Here is a 14,233-nt window from a genome sequence, read left to right as displayed (position 1 = left end):
AAAATTTAAGGAAGCATAATAGTAATTTTCTTTCTTTTTCTCTACCCCCCCCCCCTTCCCAGCAAGTCCAATTCCTGTAAATCCATGGTATATATTTCTTTCTGGTATTAAAGGTACTGAGGGGAAAAGTTAACTCCGGAATCTGGCAGCCGACCTTAGTTACAATGTTTATCTGAATCTATTTGTCTTCATTCTCAGACAAAACTTCATCATGTTGTTTTATGCTTCCAGAAAAGTACATTAAAACGGTCTCATGACTGCGTTATTATGGCTCGATTCTATAGAAAGACAAGCGAAAGCCAGTACCCCAGATTTCCCTTTCCATAGAAAATAGTCCCAAAGTAGCATTATTTGAAATGAAGTCTGTTGGCCATCTTGCTCCACGAAGGCATGCGTTTCTGGAAGTCACGAGGCAGATACTTCTGTTACTGTTGAGAACATTTATGCCGACTTTGGCTGTGAGCTCAGCAGATGAACTTGGACGATTCTCCTTTAACTCTTTAACCTTCCCGTCGTCGTCGTCGTGCAAAAAGACAGGAAATAATTGTATCAGAGATGGCTGCCGGTGTGAACAGAAAGGAGGAGAAGTACACTTTGAACTAAAGGAGAAAAGATGAAACGAAGAGACAGACAGATTTATTATGGCTGGGAGAAAGTTCTATACACAGGAGAGCCATAATGGGTGATTTAGCAAAAACTATTCTCTCCGTTGTTTATATTGCAAAGTAAAACTGATCTGAGATGCTTCGAGATTTTTTTTACATTTAATATACCAGTCCTTTCTTTCGCTCCCCTCCATCATTACGTGCCCCCCATTTCTCTTTCTAGCGTGGAAGGTTTCTGTCTTTCTTCATATCCTCTGTATACTTCGGGGGTCTCCAAGAGATCATGCATTTGCTTTGTCTGCTGCTCTCAAAGCACATTTTGTATACTGAGTCAACAAGGATTTTGTTCTTGATAACTTTTTGTACGGTTTTTCAGAGAAAACATGAGAAGTCAAAGAGCAACTTTTCCAGTTCTGAAGAGAGTTCTAATGAAATATTCCCTACCTCTGTTTTCAAGGTATATCTTTTTAATACATACAGTCCGGGTGTGGATGCTGGGGATGATGTACTGGGAGAGCTGGCAGGGCGACCAGTGTGGCATGTGTTTGATACAACCGGGTAAGAAATAAAGTCAAAAACCTAGGCCCATGCGGCTGGAAAATCCTCCCCAACTGGGGGAAAGTCCTTGTCAAAGAAACACCTGGCTGGACTCCTTCACTTCAGGTCGGTCTCTTTGGAAAGACGTTGTAATAGGAAAAGTCTTCCATCCTAAAATCGTTTGTAGCCGTTACTTAGACACTGGGGCGTTATGTTTCTAGCCACTCTCCAGATAAAAATACTTCAGAGGAAGGTGCAAGACAAGAGATTTCTTCTGGGCCATTTGTTTTGTGCAGTTCGCTACTGTAATGAATTTTAAACCGCCTGGAGCATAAGAATGTACAGAAAGGCGGGATATATCGCATGGGAAATAAATAAATAAATAAATAGTCTTAGCTGGTTTAGAAACTGTGTTTACTGGTATACTAAATGTTAAGGTATCAAAAACAAAAAATCTGATTTCTTTAGTGTATACTCTGCCGGTCAAATCGTACACAGCCTATCTGACTCAGAAGGTAACCACTTTAAATTCAGTGGGGTTTACTGCCAGGTAAAATGGGTGTGTGTGTGTTTATAGAGATAGATAGAGAGTGAAGTGCCCTGTGAAAAGGCAACTAAGCAAGGATCCTAAAGAGAAAGCTTTCTGCCTCCCAGAGCTTTACAGGGTGTAGAGTTACTCTTCCTGGCTTCGTTACAGAGTTGATTCCCGGGTGACTTGGAGGCAGTTTTCCACCATAAAGATATGCCTTGACCAGTTAATTATATTTTATTTTATTTTTGATCTTACGATATTCAGGAGTAAGCCCTTTCTTTCTCCAGGCTCTTCTTCTTCTGGGCCTGTCGGTTGCAAGCCGTTTGCCGAGCGAGTTTCAAAGGTTAGGTCAGTGTAAGGAGGAGGAGGTGCGGGCTCCCCTTGAAAGGGACTTGTTGCCTTCCAGTAAGTCTGCTCCGGGGCAAGAGCAGCTGAGCGGGCCATTTGGAGGAGAGCTCCGTCGGAGGGGAGGGGAGGTGTGCTGGGCAGCATTTGCGTCCACTGTTTCATTCCCCAAATCCTCCTCCCCGGCTTTTAGGTATGACCTTTCACCGCCTGCCCTGAAAGCTGAATTGCTGCTCACTGAAAGTAGAAAAGGGCTAGTAGGTCCTCCAGCAGTTTTGTGGGAGTGATACCTTTGAAAAGTTAACTTTTTATTATTATGGTAAGAGGATATGAGGAGGGATGAAACACACACACGCAAAGAGGTAGAATTCAAAGATATAGCCGTGTTAGTCTGTAGAATCAGTACCTAGAGAGATCTTGTAGCCCGGTTGAGACTCACTGAAAGAAATTGGCAGCATGAGCTTTCGTAGACTTCAAATTTCCTGAAATGCATCTGAGGAAGTAGACTGACGTCTAGGAAAGCTCATGCTGCCAATTTCTTTCTTTCAGTGCATCTCAAAGGTGCTACAAGATCTCTCTACACACACAAAGAGATAGGAAAAGCTATTTCAAAGTCGTGTTTGGACCAAGTTTGGACCAGTCGATGTTTGACTGTTTGCAAGTATCTGGGGTGGTAAAGGATCGGGACTACAAGGAAGAACCGGCCCAAGATCTACTATCCTTTGCTTTTATTAGGTTTCTCCCCTCTCCCCCCCCCCCCCCCAAAACACGATTTAGGTACTCTCTTCCGACTGTTTGGTAGACAAGCCCAGCGAGAATCTGGCCCATCTCATGGCTTTCATTACATCTAATTCTCACCATCTCAACCAGTATATTCTCTTGGAGACCAGGTTAGTAGAGTCCTGATAGGAAGCGCCGATTTAATCCTCCAGTACTATATCTGTACTATGTTCCAACCCAAGTGCAAAGCAGTCTATGAGGAGCGTGTGTGTGTGTGTGTGTGTGTGTGTGTGTGTGTGTGTGTAGAGATGTATGGGGTGTTTATGTGAAATACAAAGCATTTGAGTCTCTACGTTTCCACCCAAGAGCGGCGTTGCAACAAATACAAGATAAAGAAAAAGAAAAACTTAACCCAAAAGAGTACAGAGACAGTTGTGGCCAGGGATTCTTGGTCGTTTGGACGGTCACTTGTAAAAAAAGAAAAAGGAAAGGGAAAAAAGAGGGAAGGAGGGTGTTAATGCCTAGTACCTCCCACTCAGTTGTGCCTGAATATTTGGATTAGGTTCCAATCCGAAACATATTTACCATGACCAAAATCCCATTAAATTCCGTGGGATTTATTACCGAGGAATTGGATAGTAAATTGTTTTAAATCTTGGTATTCTCGTTGAAAATGAGTTGTGGATGAGTCCCCAAAAATTAAACAAATAAATAAGGTAACACCATATTCCACACAGAGAGAGTTGTGCTATAACTGGGGTGGAGAGAGAATGGCCTGGTATGAATCTGACACATGCCAATTGACTTCGCAGTACCTTTGGGGCAGATCAGGCTGGGAAAGCAGCAACACCCCAAAACCATGTGCCTGGCCTCTCCCCAAGTCCTTTAAACATATCCAAATGTGTGCATGTGCTTAAAACACATGCACACATTTTAAAACTCAGTGTTTAATTTTTAAACCGAAATCCCTCCACCAGTGAATTTTTAAAACCAAAATAGATGGACTATTTAGCTACTAACTGTATTTTCCTTCACCCCCCTTTCTTTCTTCTTGAATTCCCAATAGCTGGAGGGGGGAAGGGTAGAAATAAAACTGGGATTTAAGCCAGAGGAGCGTCAGCATCAATAGCAGTTTTGCGCCCAGCCTTTATTTATCACCTGCTTTAGGCTTGATCTATTAGGGATTCTTCTGGAGTCGAGCATTTCCTTCCTCGAGATAATTTTCACAAATAGAAATGTTAAAGCGTGGCCGGCACCAAGTGACAAGCAGCCTTCCCTGAGACTCTGGACAGCTAATGTTTACTCCGAGATATTTTAAGCTCCAGTCAATAACTTGGGGTCCGCCCTGCAGCGACGTATTTGAAGTGCAACACCTTGGACACCTTTAATTATGGGGTACTAGCAAAGCCAGGCCTTCCAAGTAATTAGAAAATACTTCTTGGGAGACAGCCTAATCGCTTTCCATGGGGCGCTTCGAGACATTAACCTCACGATGTTTGTCAGACCACAAACTCCCCTCTTCGATCTCTTCGGGTGCCCCGCACTACTCTCCATTAGACCAGATTTTCCAGAGTTGTTGGGGCGAGTTTGTGAAAAGAGAAATCGATATAATAATATTCCGTCCCCTAAATTTCCGGTGCCACTTTAAAGCAACAGTAAAACAAAGTCGTGGAGATGGGGCTCTGAGTTACAGCAACACCTACTTAAAGGCTTACCAGCTCAAACTTCCCATTTCGCTTTTCTCAAACTTTCAAACGTGCTCCTGGATCCTAAACACTTTCAGGGGGGAGTCGGTCTCGCTGGTTTAAAGGGGACTCACTTCCAAATACAGGTGTGGGGGGGGATTGAACCTGTTCGCCCAATTATATATATATATTTTTATAATACTGTATTTCCACAATATTGCAGCAGTTGGCAGACAGGGTTTATCCCTTCACCCTCCCAATATTTTGCATTCCCCAACTGAGCCCGGCTGTCGAGCACTAAAAATAGGCCACCATTGCTAATGCTGAAATATGTAACGACAACAGCACCCAAACACAGCACTAAATAATAGCAACCTACTGGCTATGTTAAATACATATTGGTCTGATTTTTTCCTTCTTTCTCCTTTTCTTCTGAGCCTTTCAGAAGCAGATTGGAATGGTGTCTCCCTTCTCGTTTTGCTTCGTTCTCACGTTCGCCCTTGCTCTTCCAGCAAAGGAACGTCTGAAGCCTCCAGCTAGTAAAGGACTTGTAGTGAGAGGAGGTCAGATGCTCTCCAGCTGCTGGACCTCAGTCCCCATGGTCTTCTGGTTTCCTTGCTTCATCCCTTTCCTTTCCCTTTCCTACTTTCTCTATGTTACTCTACTTTCCACCTCTTCTTTCCCTCCGGCCCCTTCAACCTCTTGGAGCCTCTGCAGTTGCAAAACCCCTCCAAAGCAGAGGGCGAATTTGCCCTGGGGTGCGGAACGGTGGTCCCTGAAATCCTGGCAAGGGGCAGACACAGGTCTTGGACGATGCTGCTTATGGTTTGGGTGTTCTTCGGCTGGGATAAACCTGGGGCATCATCCCCCATCCCTCAGTCACAATAGTTCGTGGGCGAAATCTCTTCTTCCTCACCTCCTCCTCCTCCTGGGTGTTTTAAAGCAACCTTCTAGGCTTCCTTGACCTTTGGGTGACTTTCACAAATTCAAGACCAGCCAAGCAAAGATCCCGCAGATGGCCGGGAAGAGAGGAGTAGTATGGTTTCGTCCGAAAGCCCAGCGTTTTGGGGGAACCTTTGTGGAAGAGGGGAGGTACTTCTTAGCAGGCCGAAGGAGGGGAGGGTCTCAAGGAAAGGGTTGGAGGCCCATGGAGGGGCCCTGCTTGGAACAACTGCCAGCAGCACTTTCAGGGTTTTTACCACCTTCTTCTTCTTTTTTAATGGGACGTTTTGTTTCGAATCAAAAAGAAGGGGAAGAAAAAAGAAATATCAAATGAGGACGCAGCACAGGATCATTCCCCTATAAGCTGCTTTCTCAATCACCTCCATTTGATTATTTTGATTAAAAGTGCTGGGAGGAAGGGGCGCCTCGCGTCCTGCCGCCTGTCAATGGGAAACCTCTCTGTTTAATATTGTTTTTGAAGCTGGAATAAATGATCAAAGGCTCCTGTCCAGTTTGCAGCTGAATGATTCAATTATCCCACCGTCATATATATATATATATACACACACACACACACACACACACACGTTGCACGGCAGTTCTCCGTTAAACGGCTCCATTGCAGGTTCGTGTTTTTTGTGTTTGTTTCTTTTAAAAGCGCCAATATAAACAGGAATCCCCTCTATTTGGAGGTCTTTCCCTGCAGGCTAGGCTTTGGGATTACAAAAGGGAAGGCTGGCTGGGCGGGGGAGAGGGGTGCGCGAAGAAACATTAAGACAAAAAGAAAGGCGGGCAAGAAATGAAGAGACTGCTCCGAAATTAAATGTCTTTCGGTCTTTCTTAGGACCCCCCCCCCAAAAAAAAAATAAAACGGTAGCTCCAAAAACTCTCTTTGTATGGCACTGGTTCATTTCATATTATTATTTCTTTGCAAGGAATTGTGGGATTCCGTCCCCCTCTCTTTCTCTCTCCCTCCCCTTCCCCCTCCCCACCCGAATTGTAAACACTGTGGATTTATAGACAGAGATAAACAAACCGGAGCTCTTCTTTAGACGAGGCTGGAGAAAGCCACAGATTGGGAAGAGGTAATGAATGTATGCCTGGTTTAAAGGTATTAGGGCATCATGCCTTCTGTTTTTTTAAAACCAACAACAAAACCCTCCATTTCTCCAGGCGAGAGGAGGCTGCCGCTTTAAAAGCGAGGGGGAGGGGGCCCGAAGGGAGGGGGCGGCGGCGGCGGAGGAGGAGGACGGGGGAAGGCTGTGTTCCTGTCACTTACTCGAGTGCTGCTGGGTCACGTGGGGAGGAGGCGGCCCTCCCATTGGCCGGAGGCACGTGTCTCGGTTACCGGCCTTGCGACGTCACTTGAGGAGCTCTATTAAAAATAAGAACAAAAATCCAGAGTGAAAGTATTTTCAGGTTCGGGGGGAAGGGGCTTCGAAATTGACACCTCCTCGGCGGGAGAAGAAGAGAGGGAAAGAGAAGAGGAAGAGGAAGAGGAGGAAGAGAGGGAAAGAGAGGTCGATCCCCCTTCTTCTTCTCCTCCGCTGCAGCTCGGACTATTTGGCTGCAAGGGGAGGAGGGCCAGCCAGGGGCAGCGGCGGCGGAGGCGGCGATTGTCCGGATGCCTGGCCGGGAGTGGAGGCTGCTTGGCTCGGGCGCCGCGGCGGAGCAGAGGGCGCCTGGCTCTCCGGCCGAGCAGATGTGACCGCCTGGCCCGGCCTTGGCCTTTCCCTCCCCGCTGACGGAGCCTCAGCGCCTGCGGGAGGAAGAAAGTCCTCGCCATGACTCCCTTGCGGGGCCAAGCCCGACGGAGGGGGATGTCCAACTGAGAAGCAGCCAGAGAGAGGAAGATCGCCAACCTTAGAAGCCTCCTTAGAAGGGAGCCAAAGTCTGGATCGCGGCGGCGGAGGCAGGCGGGTGGGTGTTGTGGGAACCGGACCCCGACCCAAGGGCCCCGAAGCGCCCGCGGACAAAAGCCGGAGGAAAGCGAGCTCGCGGGCTTCCCATGGAGGAGAACGAACAGCGCCCGGGAGACGGAGGCGGCGACCACCCCCATCCGCCCCCAGCCGAGGACTCCAGCAGCGGCAGCGAAGGGGAGCCGCACCGGCGGCGGGCGGCGATGCTCCTGCCTCGGGTGCTCCAAGCGCCGGGCAATCACCCGCCCCACCGGATCACCAACTTTTTCATCGACAACATCCTGCGGCCGGAGTTCGGGAGGAGGAAGGAGGACCCGGGGAGCTGCCTTAGCTCCGACTCCCAGCCCCAGCAGCCCCAGCCCCAGCCGCTCTTAGACGCCGCAGCCTCGGGCTCCCCGGGCGAAGAGGGTGGCGGTGCGGGCTCCAAAGCTCTGGTCCCGGCCAAGAAAGGAGGCGACTCTGGGGGGGACTTGGAGGCAGCCTTGAAGCCCCGAGGAGGAGGAGGAGGAGGAGGAGGAAGCGGAGGGAGTAGCAGCGGAGGAGGAGGCGGCGGAGGAGGAGGTGATCTCTCGTTGAGCTCCGACTCGGACAGCTCCCAAGCCAGCTCTTTCCCCAGCGCACAGCCCATGCTCTGGCCGGCCTGGGTCTACTGCACCCGCTACTCCGACCGGCCTTCCTCAGGTAAGCCTTCCCCATGCCAACCACTCAGGCTGCATCCACACTGGGGAAATCACACGCTTTGGCAACGCTTTTAACTGCCCTGGCTCCAGGATATGGAAACTACAATTCCCAGAATTCCATAGCCTGGAGCCAGGGCAGTTAAAAGTGGTGTCCAAACGGGGTATTTCTGCAGCTTCATTCCCCGATGCAAAAGAGCTGGCAGTTTGAAAACGATTTTGCGGTATGTGTATCAGTGCATGCTTTGCAATGAGGCCGTTTGTAAAGCCTTTTTAATATCTATCTATCTATCTATCTATCTATAAGTAGTCGAAAGTCCCAGTAATGGGAGAGACTGAATACACTCCGGACGATTCTAGGAGAGAAGAAAGGGCTCCACACAAAGCACTTGGGGAAAACAGCCGGCCTTTCTGAAGCTGAGGAGGGTGTTGTTGCTGTTGTTGTAGTAGTAGTTAAAAATAAATAGATCTCCTTGCAGTATAATGCGACGGAGGGATAGGGGGTTGAAAGTCCCTTTAGGAAGCTTCTTCTACGAAGGCCCCAGCTTGGAAGTCGGGCAGAGCCTGCCCTGGCAGCTTGTAAACAGGCCTGGAAACTTGCCCCCTCCCCCCGTCCTTCCTGCCTTGGCTTCAGGGGCTCAGCGCTTTCTCCGCGAAAGGGCCCTGGAAGTTAAGACTTGGATTTTGGAAGGAAAAAAAAAAGATTTGGAGTGTGGAAGGGACCCCCAAAACTCAGCTTTGCTTGGCCAAAGAGCTCAGAGAAAGCTCCTCGGCTTTCCTTTGTCGCCTGAGAGAGGCTTTGCTTTGAAACCAAGAGAGCTCCAAGCTCCGTGAAAATGAGCCTCTCGTTTTATAAAAAACAAACACACGATCGGAGACCAAATGGTGCCGTTTCCCCCGAAATTGCTGTTCAGTTTAAATCCAAAAGCACATTTCATTGTCGAATAATAATAATAATAATAATAATAAGGGTTCAAAGGAGATGCCTCGCTGCCGGATAATATTCCCGTCTGAGTCGAAATTTGCTCCATTGTTCTCCGGCCGCCTCCTTTGTTAATATTTAATTATGACGGAGCCACCAGAAAGTTGATCCCTTTCGCAAAACGCTGCAAACAGCGATAGTTCGGACAGTACAGTATTTTTTTAAAATGTAAAATTATTATTTTTTGTATGTAACATTCGAGCGTATAAAAATGCTCGCCTGGCCGAGAAATCTTCGTTTAAAAAGCCCCAGATGTTTCGGTTTGAATATTTCTCGCACAAGAAATTATCGGGTCGAGTTCTGTTTTAAAAAACGTAGGTTCCGCTTTCCCATGATGTCTAGTGTTGCCTCCGTTTGTGCAATCTTTGGTTTTAAATTCTCATTTAAATGTATTTTGCATGGCAGAACATACTTTCCAAAGAGAAACGGCAAGATGAGAGAGAATGCTTAGACCCAGAATGGTTTGAGACTATTCCTCCGAGGCAAAGATAGGAGGAAGAATGTTGATTTTATGTTTTATTGTCCCCATCCCCAGGCAGTGCTTGCTCTTTCTCTCTAGATTCGGTACATTTCTGGGAGGTGTATATGCAATGGGGATGGGGTTTGCAAAAAGGAGACTTTTGGACTCTCTGGCTGGGATCACCTTTTGGCCAAGGCAAAGCAGAGTGCCCTCCCCTCCCTCTCCCTCCCAGGAGCGCCTTCTCAGACGATGTCGCCTCCCCCATTGGGACAAGGCCTCCTGGTTTTAATGGAGGCCGCAGAGCCGGTGCCAAGAAGCTCTGTCCCTGTCTCTGTCTCTCTCTTTCTCGGCCCTTTTTCTTACCAGTTTTGCAGAGACAGGAGGGCAGGCGGAGGGCAGGTCTCGCTGTGGCCTAGCTGAGGGGCCCAGTGGCTTGGCAATGGGAAGGAAAGAGAAAGAAAGAAAGAAAGAAAGAAAGAAAGAAAGAAAGGGAAAGAAGGGAGAAGATGCCCGCTGCCAGCTTTTGGAGCTTCTCTACACTCTGAATGACCCCCCCCCTCCAGCTCTCTGAGAGGGCTCCAGACAGAATCCGTTTTGAGACTACTTTAATTGCCACGGCTCAATGCTCTGGAATTCTGGGAAATTGAGTTTATTGTGGCTCCTCTGGTGCCACAACAAACTCCAATTCCCAGAATTCCAGAGCATTGAGCCGTGGCAGCAGTTACAGTGGTCTCAAACCGGATCATTTCTGCAGTGCGGATGCCGCCGTGGTGCAAGTAAGGCCATGTGCCCGCATCTTCTATAAGGCCAGGCTCGCCCACTGGAAGGGCAAAATGGCCGAGGGAAGCCTCAAGCTGCTCCCGGGTCAGAACAAAAGGGAGAAGATCGGACACCCCCCTCCCCAAATTGGAAGGGGGGCAAGCCTTGGAGCTGGGTCCTTCTCCTCTTCCCCAGAAGAAAGAGGGCCTAAGGCGCGTGGGGAAGAGCCTTCATCCAGGCCTTGTGGGCTGGCTTGCTTCCCTTTTGCATCCCCCCGGGGGCTAAACCAGTGAACTTGGGGGAAGGTGAAGGGGTGGGGGGGGGAGTCAGAGGGTCTTCCCCATCTCTGGCAAAGCTTAGCGAGGTATCCTTGGCCTGGATCCGCCTCCCTGCCTCTCTTTTCCCTCTCCCCCCCCCTTCCTCCTTTGGGCAGGATTTGGAGGAGATGGTGGAGGAGGGGGGCGTTGAGGAAAGAGATCCCCTTTGGCAGCTGGCTCCCCAAGACCCCCTTGCCCACTCTTGGGAGAGTGGGGGTGGGGGAGGGTGGCTTCTCTGCCCCCCAGGCACCCGATGGAGGCCCTTTCAACCGGGCAGGCAAGCCTTGCTTTCCAGAAAGGGGCGAAGGGGCATTGGTGGCATGCAAGAACCAAGCGGCCTCTTTGCAAAGCTAAGGAGATCGGTGCCTTTCCTTCTCCCTCAGTCCTTCAGCCAGGGCCGCTAATTGAATTAAAGACTCCAAGAGCAAAAAGTTCTGGGCTCCCTTCCAAAAAAGCAAAGGAAAGAGAAGAGAAAAAGCGTCCTTCCCCCCCTTCACCCTTCTCTTTTTTGCTCTGTGTCTCCTTTCTCTCTCTGTCCCCGGACGGCAGGCCCCCGGTCCCGGAAACCAAAGAAGAAGAACCCCAGCAAGGAGGACAAGCGGCCCCGGACGGCCTTCACCGCCGAGCAGCTGCAGAGACTCAAAGCCGAGTTCCAGACGAACCGCTACTTGACGGAGCAGCGGCGCCAGAGCCTGGCCCAAGAACTCAGCCTCAACGAGTCTCAGATCAAGATCTGGTTCCAGAACAAGCGGGCCAAGATCAAGAAAGCCACGGGCAACAAGAACTCCCTGGCGGTCCACCTCATGGCACAAGGACTCTACAACCACTCCACCGCCTCCAAAGACGGCAAGTCCGACAGCGAGTAGAGCAGGAGCAGGAGCAGGAGGAAGGGGGGGCGGCAGGGAGGGACCAGGAGGAGGAAGAAGAAACCATAATCATAATAATAAGTAAATAAAGGGAAGGTTTCCTCTAGAGTTTATACAATGCAATAATTTAATTAAAAACAAAACAAAAAAACGCAAAACGAAGAAGGGCCAGTGTATAAAGACTATCTACCAGCAGAAATAGTGGGGAAATATTGTGTATTAGAGAGAACTCTGCAATATTCAGTGTGTGTGTACATATATATATATATATTATATATATTATATATATATAATTTACAGGTAAGGTGTTGTACAAAGATCCAAAAGATCTGATTATAAAATATTTTTTTGATTTTTTTGTTTTGTTTTTTGTTCTACGGAAATTTTAGAAGCTAACTTTTATCAGTTTTTTTTTTAAAAAAGAAAGAAGAAGAAGCTTAAGTTATCTCTTTTTTTTAAATAGACTTAAGCACTGTTTTCAATGGACACTGGACACTGTTTTTTGAGATTCAAAATATTAAAGACAACTTTTGCTGAAGTCCAAAGATTTTTATTGCTGCATTTCACGAGACTGTGAACCGAATAAATAGCTCTCCTATTTGTTCTACGAGTTTAAACGTTTCTTTTCCTTTTTTTCCTTTTCCTTCCTCTTGTTTGCCTTTGGGGTGGGAATAGAAGCATCACTTGAAGACTGACGAGATAAATTAGGAAGAGAATATATAAACGTGCTATCGGTCCGTAAATATAAAGGAACAAATGAGGGGAAATAAGACTCTAACAGCTTTTCTTGAATTTCCCTTCCTTTCCCTGGGGAGTAAAAGGAAGGGATGGAAAGTACTCTCGTTTTTTACTCAGAACAGAGGCAGCCTCCGAGGAACTTGGAAATTAGTCTTTCCGCCGCCCAAGAAAAGCGTGTGGGAAAAGGTTTAGAAAACGTCGCCGCTTCTGGGAAAGTGTTTTGGGAAGAGAAAAAGGAAGAAGGCTTTAGTTTTGTAGTTTCCTTAGGACGATCTTGCCCCCCCCCGCCCCCAGTGAGAAGCCAGGCAAAAGCCTTCAAAAGCTTGCCTTGTTGCTGTTGCTAGGTCCTATTTGCTCCTCCATTCCCTTCTGTTCCTTCAGACGCCTTTTGCTTTACCCCTTGCTCGCTGCTGCCTTGTAAAGTGGAGTTTAACACTTTAAAGAAGCAGTTTGGCCTTGTGTTTTAACTTTGCAGTGCTTTGGACCACCTCCCGCCCTTTGCTCCTGGGATGCTGGATGGCGGTGGGGACTCTCTTTTGTGTGAGAAAGGCGGGGAAAGGGATGTGTAGTCTAGTTGCACCCTTAGTTTCTGGAGGAGGCGATGGAGCTCCCAGGCCCAAACCAGCCCCAAGGAAAGAGCCAACCGAGAAGCAACGGGGCGGGAGGAAAGCTATAGGGCTCCATCTCAGCCCTGCTGGCTCCTGTTAGGCAAAGTCTGTAAGCAGAGGGAGGCCTGTCTCTGGAAGCCTTCCTGTTCGTACTGATCTTTTTGATTTATTCTGCGGGGAAATGACCACTGACCCAGGATGAAGGGTTGCCTTGCCTTCCCAAAAAACTGTGACGTTTTGAGCACATCCCCAGGGAAGGACTGCAAAGGGTTTGTCGATGGCATTGCAAATGGGGTGTTTTTGTTTTTAGCTCTCACCCCTTTTCCTTGTCCTATTTGAAAAGAAAGTAAAGCAAAGGTGTGTAGTTCTACTGTGAAATACAACGAAGGGAAGTATTTGTATTTTATTTAGGCCTCCGTCTCATATCCTCTAGCTGCTCCCCTCCAGCCACCTTTATGGTTGGCTATAGTCACTTTGCCTTAAAACCGCTCCTTAGGGTGCATCCAGACTGGAGAAATAACCCGGTTCGGCCCCGATTTAACTCTTTTCTGGCTCAAGGCTATGGAATTCTGGGAGTTGGAGTATGTTGTGGGGCCCAGAGCGGAACCCACAACAAACTCCAATTCCCAGAATTCCATAGCCTTCAGCCAGGGCAGTTAAAGCGGTGCCAAACCGGGTTATTTCTCCAGTGTGGATGCAGCCTCAGTTCACAATTATAACAGACACATTGTACATATTCGTACTCAATATGGGAAACAGAAAGGAAGAGACAAAAGTCTTAACTCTACTCTGTAATTTTAAATTCTGGATTAACTATCGGATGCTTCAGAGAAGAATTCAGCCACATCACCTTTTACGCCCCCAACCGACCCGCAGTTTATAAAACCTGTGCAATTTACAACTTGCGGTATCAAATATTTATTATCTTATGAAATATGAATGTTTCTATTTACAACTGTGGTCTCAAAAATTGTGAACATTTTCCACTGCATTTTGTGTGTTGAAATCTTTGAAGACTGCGTTAAATAATAATAATAAAAAAGAAACCCAAATTTACTACCAAACCTACAGTGCCGGCATCAGAACCTTGTTTGAAAGAAAACAGCCATTAAAATGTATTTCTGAGTCGCAGGGGGATTATAAGTGTAAAAGAGTTGTGACCATCGGTTTAGGAGAAGAACATTTTTTTTAACCAGACAGTTAATCGATTTTTTTAATTAACTGAGAAACTGTAAACGATTCATCTTTACAGGCAAGAAGAGATACCAAAGTTTGTTAACATCAAATCTTGGGAGCATTTATGGTTGGAAATAACATAGGTCAGTTAAAATAGACAATAACATATAATGCAAACAGTACAACAGGTTTGCTCGTTTCTGATAAATATGTACCCATGTGAACACCTGGGAAAGTGCTTTGGCATATTTCTATGCCCCTCTTCGGAGTAAGACCCATTTTACTTAATGGAACTTACTTCTGTGTTGCATACAATTTCACTAGAAAAGAATGCGTGGGAAACCAAAACTTAAACAAACTCAAAT

At 47.4% G+C, this 14,233-nt stretch overlaps 1 protein-coding gene across 1 annotated transcript; it reads left to right on the top strand.

Annotated features, from left to right (window-relative positions):
• Positions 1–7,374: 7,374 nt before the first annotated feature.
• EN2 (engrailed homeobox 2) lies at positions 7,375–11,346 on the top strand. The gene is made up of 2 exons (XM_089531451.1): positions 7,375–7,966; positions 11,030–11,346. Exons 1-2 carry the CDS (start codon positions 7,375–7,377, stop codon positions 11,344–11,346), a joined length of 909 nt encoding a protein of 302 aa, XP_089387577.1.
• The last annotated feature ends 2,887 nt before the right edge of the window (positions 11,347–14,233 follow it).

Source organism: Sceloporus occidentalis, unplaced genomic scaffold (assembly GCF_023333645.1).
Source record: "Sceloporus occidentalis isolate IW3139 unplaced genomic scaffold, rSceOcc1.0.p SCAF_7, whole genome shotgun sequence".
Lineage (NCBI taxonomy): Eukaryota > Metazoa > Chordata > Lepidosauria > Squamata > Phrynosomatidae > Sceloporus > Sceloporus occidentalis.
Note: the sequence above shows the minus strand (reverse complement) of the source record. Positions and strands in the feature narration are given on the sequence as shown.

Bases quoted from the DNA above. Each gene is read 5' to 3' on its own strand.
- EN2 (XM_089531451.1), top strand. From the start codon at position 7,375: ATGGAGGAGAACGAACAGCGCCCGGGAGACGGAGGCGGCGACCACCCC. The intron at 7,967-11,029 runs GTAAGCCTTCCC...CCCGGACGGCAG, and splicing joins CTCCGACCGGCCTTCCTCAG to GCCCCCGGTCCCGGAAACCA.